The sequence below is a fragment of the Bombina bombina genome, chromosome 5 (assembly GCF_027579735.1).
Source record: "Bombina bombina isolate aBomBom1 chromosome 5, aBomBom1.pri, whole genome shotgun sequence".
NCBI lineage: Eukaryota > Metazoa > Chordata > Amphibia > Anura > Bombinatoridae > Bombina > Bombina bombina.
This window is the reverse complement of record NC_069503.1, coordinates 189,893,705-189,908,884: the sequence shown is the minus strand read 5'-3', so window position 1 is coordinate 189,908,884 and position 15,180 is coordinate 189,893,705. Positions and strand designations below refer to the sequence as shown.

At 32.6% G+C, this 15,180-nt stretch overlaps 1 protein-coding gene across 1 annotated transcript; it reads right to left on the bottom strand.

Annotated features, from left to right (window-relative positions):
* Positions 1-783: 783 nt before the first annotated feature.
* EN2 (engrailed homeobox 2) lies at positions 784-5,431 on the bottom strand. Its single transcript, XM_053712953.1, has 2 exons — positions 4,945-5,431; positions 784-1,100 (listed from the first exon to the last, which is right to left on the bottom strand). Exons 1-2 carry the CDS (start codon positions 5,429-5,431, stop codon positions 784-786), a joined length of 804 nt encoding a protein of 267 aa, XP_053568928.1.
* Between the last annotated feature and the right edge of the window lie 9,749 nt (positions 5,432-15,180).

The following is a 15,180-nucleotide window of genomic DNA, read 5'->3' as shown; positions in this document are numbered from 1 at the left end:
AGCTCAATATGGGTGGGACTTGCTAAGAAATCCAGCATTAAATCCATTCATTGGTTGCCCTATGCCATACAAACAAAACGGAGATTTTTTAGGGGAAACAATGCACTATATGGAGATGCTCCAAATTGGTTATTAACCCCTTATTTCTGGTGCTTAGTTATTTCCCGGACAGCAAAATAAAAATAGGCTAAGTGCAAAACTATATATCAACCCTCATCGTATAAATAAATCATATTCTGCAACTCTTTTGACAACTATAAAACATTTTTTTTAAAAAAAGGAGTAAATTACATTTTTGATACAATGCAATAAAACATCGTTCCTGCTTTGTATTTTAAGGTAACACAAAGAAATAATATAAAAAAAACATAGAACAAATATTAGCTATTTATTACATTCACAGTAGTGCGAAATGCAGCAATTATATCTTTGGACTTTAGCAAGTTAAGTTTTTTTTTATTTGTAATCTTATTTTTTACACTGTCTCAATGTCCAACATCCATACATCGCTTAGCACAAAATAAAGCCAAAAAAAATAAAAAAACATTGGGAAAAGATAGACTCTAAAATTAAAAATATAAAAAAACAAAAAAAAAATGTTTAGAATCTGGCATTTTGGATTTTTTTTTTAACAGTTTGCCTGTAAATTATGTTTACATAAATATTGCGGATTTCCCCCAATTCGCACATTTTTAAGCGTAATGCTGGTATAACTTGGTACACTGGCCCCATTTTTCTCGTTTAAATTATTGCATTGTAAGACTTTGCATTACTGTACCGCTTCTAATCGCTGTCTGATTTGCCGTCCTTTGAAGTGGTAGAGTGGTTGTAGAGTCCTTGAGCCATCAAATGTAAAGCCAATGAGTTTTTGTTCCCGGTGGCTTTCTTAATCTTAGCCCTCTTATTCTGAAACCATATTTTAATTTGAGATTCGTTCAGATTCAGTTCCTGAGCCAAACTTTGTCTTCTTTGCTCTGTCAAATACCTGTTATTCTGAAATTCTGCTTTCAGTCTCTGAAGTTGTTCTGCTGTGAATGCTGTCCGGGGTCTCTTGTCCTCTTTGCTCATATTTTTCTTCTTTGGTTTACGAGATCTTGGACCTAAGGCCCATAGGGAAATAAAATAATACAAATAATGAGAGGACGATTCAATTTACCACAATTATGGAAATCATTAGATATATCAAAAACAATTGCATATTCCAATATCTATCTATCTATCTATCTATCTATCTATCTATCTATCTATCTATCTATCCATCTATCTATCTATCCATTATCTATCTATCTATCTATCTATCTATCTATCTATCTATCTATCTATCTATCTATCTATCTATCTATCTATCATCTATCTATCTATCTATCATCTATCTATCTATCTATCTATCTATCTATAATCTATCCATCTATCATCTATATATCATCTATATATCTATTATCTATCTATCTAGCTATATACACAAAACTATATACAGCACACACACACACACACACACACACACACACACACACACACATATATATATATATATATATATATATATATATATATATATATATATATATATATATATATATATATATATTTATTTATATATATAAATCTACAACTCTATTTAAACCTTTATTTAGGATATCATTTACTCATATAGTCCTTCCTATTTTATCTTAAGTTGATATTCTGATTAATTATCATGAACATTAGCTTTTTTATAACTATTAATTCTACAATAATTGGTAACATTAAGTAAAATAGATATACGATAAATATATTTTTACAATTATATTATGTGTGATAGAAAGTTGTTGAACATTCTCATTAAGGGGTAAATATACAAAAACCCCAGGGTATGGATATTAAAATTCACCCCATTTATAATTTTCCTTCTTAAACCCTGACAGGCGGACTCAATGAAAATTAGATACAGTAGTGAGGCCTCTGCCTTCCTTCTAGATTCACCCTCTGCACTTGAAATATTAACACAACACATATATTAGTCATTCAACTCAACTAATTATTTGCATCACGTTGTCTGTGGTATATGTTTAATAATGAAAGACTATGTAAAATGTGCTTGCTTGCTGCATCTGTAGAGGATATGATTTATATATATATATATATATATATATATATATATATATATATATATATATATATATATATATATATATATATATATATATATATATAAAAAAAACACTTTATTATGGGGGTATAATATATATTTATATAGTGAGAAAGTAGTAATTTATTTTGTTGAGAGATTTCTTTAATCTCATTTTGATCAAGCTCTAAAATGCAGAAACTACCACCAGTCCGGGCATTGCTTGCAGAGCAGGGGAGAAGCTGGCATGTATTGATCGCCTGGGACTCTAGATCAATGCCAGAGACATATCTCTCCCACCATTTCCCTGGCTGGCTAAATTCTCTCCTGCAGTCCTGCTTCTTTTATCCGTATTCATTCAACTCACACTAAGCTCTTTTTACTAGTCTGTTTCCCATATCTATTTTCAATTGTTCTATTTAGAAATAAATGTCTTATATATATATATATATATATATATATATATATATATATATATATATATATATATATATATATATATATATATATATATATATATATATATATATATATATACATAAACACACATATATACAATTATACAAGCACACACAGTCACACACATATATACAATTATACAAGCACACACACACATATATACATAAATGTAACTATGTACTATCTAACCAAGCTATATTTATATATGGGCACGTGTGACTGTGTGTATAGGTGTAATAATTGCATGTGTGCGTGACTATGTATGAATGTGTATATATATGGGTGTAAGTGTATAGTATGTGTGTGTAGAAACATACTTTGTCCTTTCCCTTTAATAGGTCTTATATACTGATCTCTTCTCCAATACTAAACAGCTGTAGTCACAAATGCTTGGCTTGCATTATTCGCCTTAAACCACCCCACTTTGTATTTCCAGTAGATTTCCACCTTCCCTCAGTGCATATAATCACGCGTGTGTGTATAAGACGCAGCCTGCATACTATACAGAGTGTCTCCCCACTCAGCTTCTGCTGTCTCCCTACTGAATCCATTCTGCGTTTTTACACACACATCCATGCACGTGCTTTTACTACAACCTTGCCATCAATCTAGGCTTCTTCACCTACATTTCAAAATGCAGGGACACGTGGGCCTGGATTCAGCATTTTCATTGGAAAAGGGGCACTTGCATGAACCACCATCATACACACAATGCATGTACATTCAAAGGGCCATTCAAACCATCTGATAATAAATCCTGTTTTATTGCACAATAGCAATAGTCTGAACTCATACAACTGTACACCATAAAAATCATGATAGATAGATGGATTGATGATAGATAAGAAGAAAGATAGATTATAGATAGATAAATAAATAAATAGATACATATATATATATATATACTAAAAGACAGACAGACAGGAAGGCAGACAGATGAGTCCTACAATATCAATCTAGTTTGCAATTAGTTAAAGATTGCGTTGTATTTATGAATAATTTTTAGAATATCCCATTGGTAATGTCAATGGGGGGAACTGTTTGCAACGGGTTTTTTCTTCACCTCTAACGGATACAAAAATCACCAAGTTTGAAATCACCTTACAAACACTGACAATATCTTTTCAATTCATTGCAATTTATTTTGAGTTGCTTTATTATATTATATTTTTTGTAAACGTTGTCTGTTTGTTTCTGTTCGCTTCTGTTTGCTCTGTTTTCAAAACACATCAGTAATAAAAGAAAACACAAAGTGCGACTAAAACTATCAAACAAAAGGTGCGCACAGTTACACGTTGTATTATATTGTTTGGTTATTTAGCTACTGATACATATATATATTCAATATTTTTCATGTAATTTTTTACTATTATCTCATCTTAACTGGTTTATTTTAAAATGGTTTTTTTTGTTTGATTTTGCAAGCAAATATGATAATTACATATTAACAATAGTGCGAATATATATATATATGTGTGTGTGTGTGTGTGTGTGTTAATAAGTAGTAATACAATTTACTTGAATAACAATGCATTTTTAAAATGAAAATTTCTAGAGTCTCCTCCAAATACAACTCTATTTTTTTTATAATATTGTATTGTTATTTTAACATCTGATCTCTGAAATCGACAACTTTAACATATAAACCAACCTACCTTTCTATCATCTATCATCTATCATCTATCTATCATCTATCTAATCTATCTATCTATCATCTATCTATCTATCTATCTATCTATCTATCTATCTATCTATCTATCTATCTATCTATCTATCTATCTGTCGTTCTTATTTTACATAAGGTGGTTGTAGTTATTTTTGACATAGGAAAATACTCTTCAGCAAAGCACTTGAGACTTTACAGATAAAAAAGGTTTTCCCAAATTATTTGTATTTGCTAAAATAATTATTTATATATGCATAATAAAAGCCTCAAATAAAAACCACAAAAAACCCGTAGATTCCCATAATTTGCCCAAATTTTGTTAAATAATTAAGATATTTTTGTTTGCGTTTTCCCCCCTCTCTAATTGTGAATATAAATCCACCTAAAATCTCACGCATAGACACAGGGAGCAAGAGATGATCCTAACTGATAGAAATAAATCGGTGAATCCTTTATTACTAGTTTTAGGTTTGTGAGACAGATCACATTAATACAACTATTTCATCTTTAGAAATTACAATTTGAATGTTAACTGAGTTACACTCACTGCCCCATGCGTAAAAGTAAACCGATGATTTTTATTTTGTTCTACTCAGGATTAATATGGTTTTAACTCATTAGTTGCTAGAATGAGGCTATCACCGTGTGATGTATCTGGGAATATAACAGAGGATACAAGCCAGGAACATTAGTTGGTTTGCCAATAACCTACCTGAAGATGGTCGGTCAGAGTACCTAGTGCAGTAGACCCATGCTGGCCATAGCATTGGTTGTTTGTTGGTATTGGAGCTGGCTTGGGAACTATCGGAGTCTGAGCTCAGTGAATGGTCTGCACTTAAAGCTCTGGGCTTCAAAGTACCTTCCACCTCTGCTTTCTTATCCACTGTAACAGTGATGGCTTTGGATCCCCCTTCTCCATCAGTGACATTAGCTCTGTTCTGACCAGACTCTACCCCAGAGCTAGGCAAGCTGTCCCTGGCCGTGAAGATGAGCTCATCCCTTTGCCTTACAGTCCCTTCTTTCCTCCTCCCAAACTCCGGCCGTAGGATGTTATCAATAAAAAAGTTAGTGATCCTGTGATGAGGTTGGTGGATTGCAGGAGCCTGGAGAATGGGCAGGATCCCCCTGTTAGACTCATTCCCAGACTCCTGCTGTTGATGCTGCTCCACATCCCTGTTATTCTGGTCATTTTCTTCCATGCTGTAATTCCAATTTTCTTCCTGTCTTTAACCCTTTCTGCTCCCTCTTGATCCAGTCAGCTAGACATTCAAATTCTCACTGACAGGGCGCTCAGGGATTGTAGGTGCTTTATGTATCTCTCTAGATCTCTCTCTTTTCCTCCTTTCCCTTCCCTTTGCAGATATTACATTTTCAGTTCTGCAAACCAATGCATCCTCTTCCCCAACATGCTTCCTCCTTCTAGATCCGATGCCTTGTGAGTAAATCCTTCACAGATATCAGCAGACAAGAATCAAATGTGCACATACACAGATGTATATATTATATATGTCTACAGCACATTCTTAAAAAACAAAAAATATATATATATATACAAAAATATGTCGTTTATAATCTCTCTGTAAATATAATCCAAGTGCTTCTGGATAAAAACCTAGTATGGATATTTTTGAAGCACTCACTGGACCTGAAATACTTTCACTGTGGATTTTTGTTCTTATTTTTAATAGAGCCTCACAAGTGACGTTGGAGCCCGGTATCCTAGACACGTGCCTTCATCCAATGGGACAGCACCCTCACTACCACGTGACATTGAGTTGTAAATTGACAAGTAGGCTTCCACTCCCTTAGGCTCCCACATCTCTCCTCCCCCAGCTTTCCCCCCCTCATCTCCTATATATAACCCATTGGCTGCCAAAGAGAAATTGCAATCCTCTTTGGCAATGAAGAGGTTACACTTCCCTGTAAGAAAGTATCCATCCTCTAAATTGGTAAGAGTTACATTTTAACACACAATTGCAGTTTTCTATGCAGCAATATTGCAACAAAGATAAATAAATACATTTAATTTGTATTATTTTGGGGGAAAAGAATCAAGAGCTATGACTTTCAACTACTATAGGGGCGCACTGCTGGTGTCACAGCTCTCAGCTGAGGTTGTCACAGAGAATTAGGACTGAGGGTAAGAAGATCTCAGTTTGTTTATTTTTTTATTTAAGCTTAAATACTCTCAACCTTTAAATGTCTGTAGTGCAGTGTAGGCAAATGTTTGCCTATATATTCCAACGTGTCCAGAGTCTATACAGCGTACCCCTACTGCTTAAACAGTCTTGTGGGTTATCTAGTTATCTAGACCGCAATCATGAAGAGCCCCCCCCCCCAAAAAAAAAAAACGTTCTCAAAATGTGTTTATGTTAACATCCAGTGTGTTGTTTATGACAATATATTGGTGTATGCAATTTTTCTTTAATATAATTATAGTTATATATCATTTTAAAGACAGAAGTATAAGAAAACATATACAAATGTATTATTGTTTGTTATTAATGTTCTCTGGTCATTGAATGAGTTAAATCCTGTAATCATCTTGGCCAAGTAACTTACTGATTATGAATAAAACAAGAAGGAGCAAAAACATAATCTGGTATTTGGATGCTTGCTTGAGCGATCTCGAGTTGTTGAAAGTCAGGAAGAGGTCAGTAAATGGAAGAGGTGTTGTGTTGTGATATGAGCACATGACTCAGGCAGAGCCAAACAGCAAACTAGCTGCAAGGTCCACAATAATAATTGCAGTCCAGTGTCCTAAACATCACTGTGTTGCATTGTGATATCCACTCCCAGTGACATAGCAAATGAAAATGGATGTGTAACTGCCAGATTGATGTGTGAAAGCAAAATATCTTATAAATACACTGCAATGTCTAAAGCACATTATCAATATATCAATATATTTTTATTTAATGAGTGGACAAAAGCTTTTCCATAAAAAAAAAGAAAAATAAACAAATAAAAACTGATATTTGAGAGATAAGAAGCAATTGTAGTTTTATATCAAATAATTATTGAAAGGGATGTTCTTATAGTATCATTGCATATTTAAATATGCACCGCAAATCTACCCATATAACAGTTTTTTAATGGATACAGACTGTAATCACATTCATATCATAACCAAATAGTGTGCTTTGTAAAAATTTAAAACCGATGTAAAATCATATAAATAGACACACAGAAACAATTCTCTTGAAAGACTGTTTGTGTTGGGTAATTTGGATACATTTCACTAATTGCTCTGGATTTTGCATAGGGAATGCTGATTCACATTACATTTCAGTTTTTTAAAAAAAATCTATTTTCCATGCAGTGTTGTAATCTCTAATAAAAATGTCAATGAGTCTAATGCATTAATAGTCTCTGTTGGGCAGGGATGATTAACTTAAATCTAAGGAACTCTACACCCACCCACACACACTACACACACACACACACACACACACTACACACACACACTATACACAATACAACACACACATACAACACACACACACACACACACACTATACACTCTACACACATATACTACACACACACACACACACACACTACACACACACTTTACACACACACACACACACTACACATACAATACACACACACACATACTACACACACAAACACACACTAAACACACACATACACACACTATACACACAGACATGCACACTATACACACTACACACAAACGCAATACAAGCACACACACTATATACACACACTATACACACTACACACACACACACACACACACTATACACACTACACACACACAAACACACACACACACACACACTATACACACTACACACACATACTACACACACACACACACACACACACTACACACACACTTTACACACACACACACACACACACACTACACATACAATACACACACACACATACTACACACGCAAACACACACTACACACACATACACACACTATACACACAGACACGCACACTATACACACTACACACAAACGCAATACAAGCACACACACTATATACACACACGCACACACATACATACTACACACACAAACAAACAATACACACACTACACACACACAATATACGCACACACACTACACACGCACATACTACACACACACTATACACACTACACACACAAGCGACACACACTATACACACTACACACACACACACACACACACACAATACACACACTACGCACGCACATACTACACACACACACACACACACTAAACACACTACACACTACACAGACACACACACTACACAAACACAAATACTACACACACACCATACACACTACACACACAGTACACACATTTTTATACATTGTTTTACTTTGCTAAGAATAAGTTTCCATTTTATATTTTCTGTCATTTTACAGTACTTTGAAATACTGAGATATATTATCGACGTGTTAACTTCATTTATAAGGGAGGCAAACAGATCTCTTACCTAAATGATTGACTCAACTACATCTGGCCTGATTCTAACATCTATATAAGTCCCCAGTGTCATTAAATTCAGGCCTGCCTCATGTATTTTTAAAAACAAACAGTGAGTTTCTTTGATGCTTGAGGGGCCAGCAAATATTCATCCACAACGAACCTTAAGGACTTACAGATATATGGACATCAGTATATGTTTAGTGTAGTAATATTATAACCTTATAATATGTTATTTTGGATATAACAGAATATCGTCAACAACAAAAACCAAATAAACAATAATTTAACGAGGATACTAAAATAGACTTTTTCTAGAAAGTGTCTCTTCTCTGCACCTCTATAGTGAAATAAAATATTAGTCATCTGGTTTTGTATTATTTTTTTTACTAGAATATTTAATGCAATCAGTGTATCTAATAATTCTGATATAGGATTTTATACATAGAGATTATATAATAAAATTATATTTAAACATATATAATGATGAAGTCAACTATAAAGCTTTAGACAGCAAAATGTAATCATGAATAAGTTGAGAATGAGACAATCAGACTTGAGATCCTGAGCATATAAAATACTTTTATAAACCAGAAAGAGGATTAAGACAATGATCTGGAACCACAGTTAGAAGGAATTCAGTGTCAGTAATTTTGGTAGCACCCCCTTAGCTCAGATTTGGATATCATAACCTTATTCCCTGGTGTTTTTAGACAAATTCTGTTTTACATATTTTCTGTTATCCTCACATGCACTGACTATTATATTGCAGTATTTGCTCTCCTCTATTCTACATGGATTTGGAAAGGCATTACCTCGTGAGAATGATTTTGCTAAAACAATTCATTCTGCAAATGCTTAGACTAAAGCCACATGATATTGGACACACCTCAACAAAAAGCCATCTCCTTCTGCACTGCTCCACTGCTTTTCTATTCTATAAAGGCATAGTCCCTGCTACCCCTTAATCCTATATTTGTAGATTTGTATCCTTTTTCCCTTTAATTTTTTTTACTAGCACACACACCAACATCAGTGTTTATAAATGATATTTGTATTTACAGTTTTGATATACATGGAGTCATGCCAAAAGTTCCCCACATACAATAATATAGTTTAATTCAAAATGACAACATGACAATAATGCATCTGAATACAGATGCTTTTCAGGTATTTAAGGCTGCTCCTTTAATTAGACAGAATTGTGGTTTTCATTGGTTTAAGACAACCCCATAGACATAGATACACCCAGTTAAATCTCCATATGAGTATTTTAAAGAGGCATGATAATTCCATGGCTTAGACAGAGCATGTATTTTTATTCCAGATAATTGTCAATTAACCTTCGATTATCAAATCCTCATCTTGTCATCTTTTGTGCAAATGCTGCATCCCTGGGTAGTTTCACAGCAGTAATGCACTACTATAAGATAGGTGATTGGAAGCTACGCAAATATGCCTCTATTCATTGGCTCAAGGACTGCTGTGGATTTGACAGATAAAGAGGCGCGTTCTAGGAAGGTCAACATATGAAAAAGAAATTAACTGTAAAAAGGCAGAAATATAAATTATCCTTGTCTTTAAAAATACTTAATTTATAAATGTTCTTAATACAGACATTTTAATGGGTATATATATATATATATATATATATATATATATATATATATATATATATATATATATATATATATATATATATATATATATATATATATATATATATATATATTATATTATATTATAATCATTTTGAATGTGCATTTCCTGTAATATACCATAGAGGAAGGAAGTACTGGCATTTTAAGGTATTCCAGTCGATTTATTTTTTAAATTGATGAAAAGGACACTGTTATGTAGGCTACCATATTGTTAAGGATTGTTTTATCATTTAGAAATGTGAAACCTTCTGTCAAGTGTGCCTATGTTTATTGTGTTAAGGCATTTTGAGAAAACAGATGATTTCCTGGATATATTTGGCGAATGAGGGAGGTCATAAGCACATATTAGTGTCTTTGTTAGTACACATGAGCCCCCCAGCTCTCTCTTTTCTGAGCTGTATCTTATTAGAATTCAGAAGGCGGCCATGTGAAAAGGCTCTGTCTACTAAAGAAAACAGGCACCCAGGTTTTCTTCTGTAACCCTAAGGGGACAAGAAAAGACAGTTAAACCAAGGGCACACGTAAACAGTAGTGCAGGGTGCAGAGATGAGGATGTTATATTTGACTTAACAGTGAACGCTAGTAATTAGGGCTATCCTTAGTCCTGACAGCTGGAGTAATAGGATGCCTCTGTGGGTTTTAGAATGGGGGAGGTGGAGAAGACATCTCTCTCCTGTGACTGGAAGAGGCACATTTTGATCTCTGTGGTGGGATTCCCATAGCTAACTATATTTTCCAAACAAGAAGGTCACAACCTAACAGTATATATTTGCTTTGCTGCCCCCAAGTAATCAACAGCAAGGTTTGCTGCCTCAAAATTACTTAACCCTTTGTCTACAGAATGGCCTTGGCACCATAACGCATTGCTGATTTTTTTAGACGCTCTGCCTATAACTATTAGCTTGAATTATATGTATATATTTTTAAGTAAGATGTTGTAGAGGTTAGTGCAATAATCAACAGGATTTCAAGCTGTTAAGCAATTGTTTGATTTACAACTTATTTTATATGCTGTTATGTTAAGGACCACATTTATCATCTAAATGCTAAAAAGATTTCCACTATGGTTAATATGTGTTTAGTTACCATCTTATTAATATTGCTATCCTACTGCTAATGCTAATGATAAAGACATTAGTGGTGAGGAAGATGCTGCTAAAGTCGATAATGATTGCCCTGATGGTACAGACTGTGATAATAATAATAATAAAGAGGATTGGGGTGGTGCTAATATATTTAAATGGTGATAATGAAGTAATTAATGATGGTTTATTAATTATTACATACTTTATAGAGAATTAAAGTATTGAGGGTTATGGTGTTAATGATAACAATAATCATAGGGTTAAACGGCAGGAGGCAGGGCCTAAATTATTGAAACACTCTCTCTACTTGTAGCCAGTACTGAGGTGATACTGTATATTTTATTTTTTATTTTAATATGTAAAATTAAAACAAGGATACAAAATATATATATCGGTAGGGGACCTTTTCAATAGATGCTTCAGTGTGGTAAACAACAAACTTCATTAAAGGATACCAAGAAAACTAGGTAAATGTGATAACTAGTAAACATTTTTTTTCAAAAATTGTACCCACTATCTGAATAATGCAAGTATATTTTTTGTTTACATCGCTCTTTTTAAAAAAAAATAATAATATGGGTATTATTAAAAAGATAGTAATGGGTATGGCAGTTAACAAACAAATACCTTGCTAATTATGGTATTCAGAAAAATTGTTATAAAGCAAACTTAAGATAAGTGTGATACAAGGTAATGTGCTATAAAATATGTGGGCCATACTATCGTTTGAATAAATTTCCATAAGATTGTACAGTAGCATAGATTTACACAAGTGATTCTCATCCATTGATTTAGGACATAGCATTGTGTCATTAGCTCTAATTAAAAGTGTCTTTGAGATGTTGGCATTGTAGGGATCAGTGAGAAGTTCCAGGTGGGGTGTGCATTTAGGAGACAAGGGTTCATGAGAGGGATGCAGTATTGCTATAGAGAATTCAACTCTAAGATACTCTACGCTCCATATGGAAAAAGCACTGTTTAAGCATTTACTTATCTAATTTATTCTGCTGAGGACAAATATGTACAGATACAAAATAGGCAAAAAAGTATCTACAAACTGAACTGTGCAAACAACCGCTGTTTGGAATATGACAATGGTAAAATCATTATATATTGGGGTTTCCCCACTGCAATTGTTTGCACATTTAAGGGTGTGGTCACTTATTGACCGCTTTATATCTGTCCCTGAGTATCATCTTCAGAAGATTATATAAGGGAACCCTAGGTTGCAATGTGACAGCACACATTTCTTTAGAGAAACACAGGGACATTGGAATTGCCAGAATTTTCATAGTTCATTTACAGCAAAATACTGAAAAAAAATAATAAAAGCATATTGAAACCTTTTTACACATAATTAGTCATTATTATATATTGTAAATTCCAACAATTTAATATCCCCAAAAAGTAAGTTATTACATTTTAAAATGTCTTCTTTTAGTTCCAGAAATGAATCCTCCCCCCCCCCCCATAATTTGGCATATCATACGGCAAAGATTGTTATGCTGGAGAAGTGTATTCCATTCTCTGTTCACTGTGTCTTCAGAAGTTTTTACTTATATTTAAAACAATAACAAGTGGAATCCAGGAAAACAATTGATTAAGACCTGTGCTGTTAATGTGCATGCCACCAGTTATAAGCAAGAGTGTAGTGTTTTCTTTTTCTATAAAACCTTCAATCCTTCAGAAATCTTGATGGACTCAGAATTTTCTCGCCTTTAGCTCCTACTAAATATTCTCCAATCGCTATTTTTGTGTACAGACTTGAAACACTGAGCAATGAAACTTATTAAATGTGTTGGACCAACTTGGGGCACACCTTAAGTAAAACATTTAACTTTCCTTGTGAAATTTACAGTTTCTAGGTTATATTTTTCAGTAACATATGTCGAGAGGTCACACAGTAAAGACATAAGGGAGGCTTGTGATTACATGTTTATATAATATATCAATTATTTTGTAAAATAAATTAACCAGTGCCAGTAGTTTTCCTTTACTCAAGTGAGAGACAACGTTTCTAATCTCACTGATGTGTTCATCAATGGAAAATTGTCATTTAACATTTTGAAATGCAAGAATGATTCTGTCACGTTTGACATAAGCTCTCAGATATGGTTGAGTTGTTTTATACATATTTTGAAGCATATAGCTTCCAAAATAAGAGGGGTATGTTTTGATTGGAAGATGTACTATTAAATCCATACATCGAACCTCCAGTGTTGATGACTTATTTTATATGAGACTATACCTTATTTGTAGCTGCCTAAAATAAGTATACTCATTGCTTTTGTATTTATTGAACGTTTGTATATGCATATTAAATTTGAATACTTTTAATTTTATTATATAATTTTCCTTTTAAACCAATTTATCTACTATACCATATTTATCTATGTGGTTGTTTGTGATATGCTAAACATTATAAATGTATCCTATGAGTGTCAGCTAATATAAAAAAAGTGCTGTCCTCCCCAATAAGTTTTTACCCCTTCATTAAAATCCCACAGTCTTTTGGACTCAATCAGTTTTCATTTGCAGGAACAATATGAAACACAGACAAAGATAACAGATAAAATATAAATAGATATCTAACCTGTCATACTCCTTGTATTTAATGAACTGACATGAAGGAGTTTTGATTTATACTACCAAAATATATTTTAAATAATAATTACTTTTTATCTTAAACTATATAGAGTACGTTACATTGGTTTTAGGCAAAAATTCTACTATATTGATTATGTATTTTAATTAACTAATAAACAAAGTCTAATTTATATATACATGTATACATTTTCATTATTATTTATAAACTAATTTATTTATTTAGAAAACAAGAAACAGTATATATATATATATATATATATACACACATATACATAAATACATAACAATAAAACGATTAACATGCAATACAACTAGAATCGCTCACTTTAAAACACAGCTGTAGACATAACATCTGGCATGTTAACGTCATTCACTAATATTTTAACAGTGTATTTAAATGAATGTCACGTGTTATTTAGCAATTAATGCTCATCCCTTCATATTGCTGCACAATTTAATTCCATTATCTTATTAATTAGGAAATTGAGAGCAGCGTTTGGAATATTTCCTATATATCAGATGAAGATGAAAACTGCTGTATGAGACGGTACACATGTAAAGAATAAGACTGTATTAGGTGCAAAGGTAATATATAGCAAAGCTTTAAAAAATCATAAGGTTGTCAGGGAGTGATTCTCTGCTGTTTTCAAAAGAAGAGAGTGTATTTTCTATACTTTCAAAGCAGGAGAAAACATAAAAAACTTAAAAACAAACAAATTAAAGAAACAATAATCAAAGCAGTATTTATTTAATCAAATATGTCTATGTCTAAACTGTTTATTCATATATACACTGTAAATAAGCAATTCTGTCGAGATATATATATATCACTGATTCCATTGCACAATACCTATAAGTCTGTTAGTGATGTGATTAAATATATGTGTAACTGTACACACAGATCTGATGTCTCTTTCTCCTACATATATCATTACATCATCATACTCTCTTACATATATCATTACACCATCATACTCCCCTACATATATCATTACATTATAATACATAATACTCTTATATATATATATATATATATATATATATATATATATATATATATATATATATATATATATATATATATATATATATATATATATATATATATATATATATATATATAGAGAGAGAGAGAGAG

Bases quoted from the DNA above. Each gene is read 5' to 3' on its own strand.
- EN2 (XM_053712953.1), bottom strand. From the start codon at position 5,431: ATGGAAGAAAATGACCAGAATAACAGGGATGTGGAGCAGCATCAACAG. The intron at 1,101-4,944 runs GTAGGTTATTGG...TATGGGCCTTAG, and splicing joins CTCTGACCGACCATCTTCAG to GTCCAAGATCTCGTAAACCA.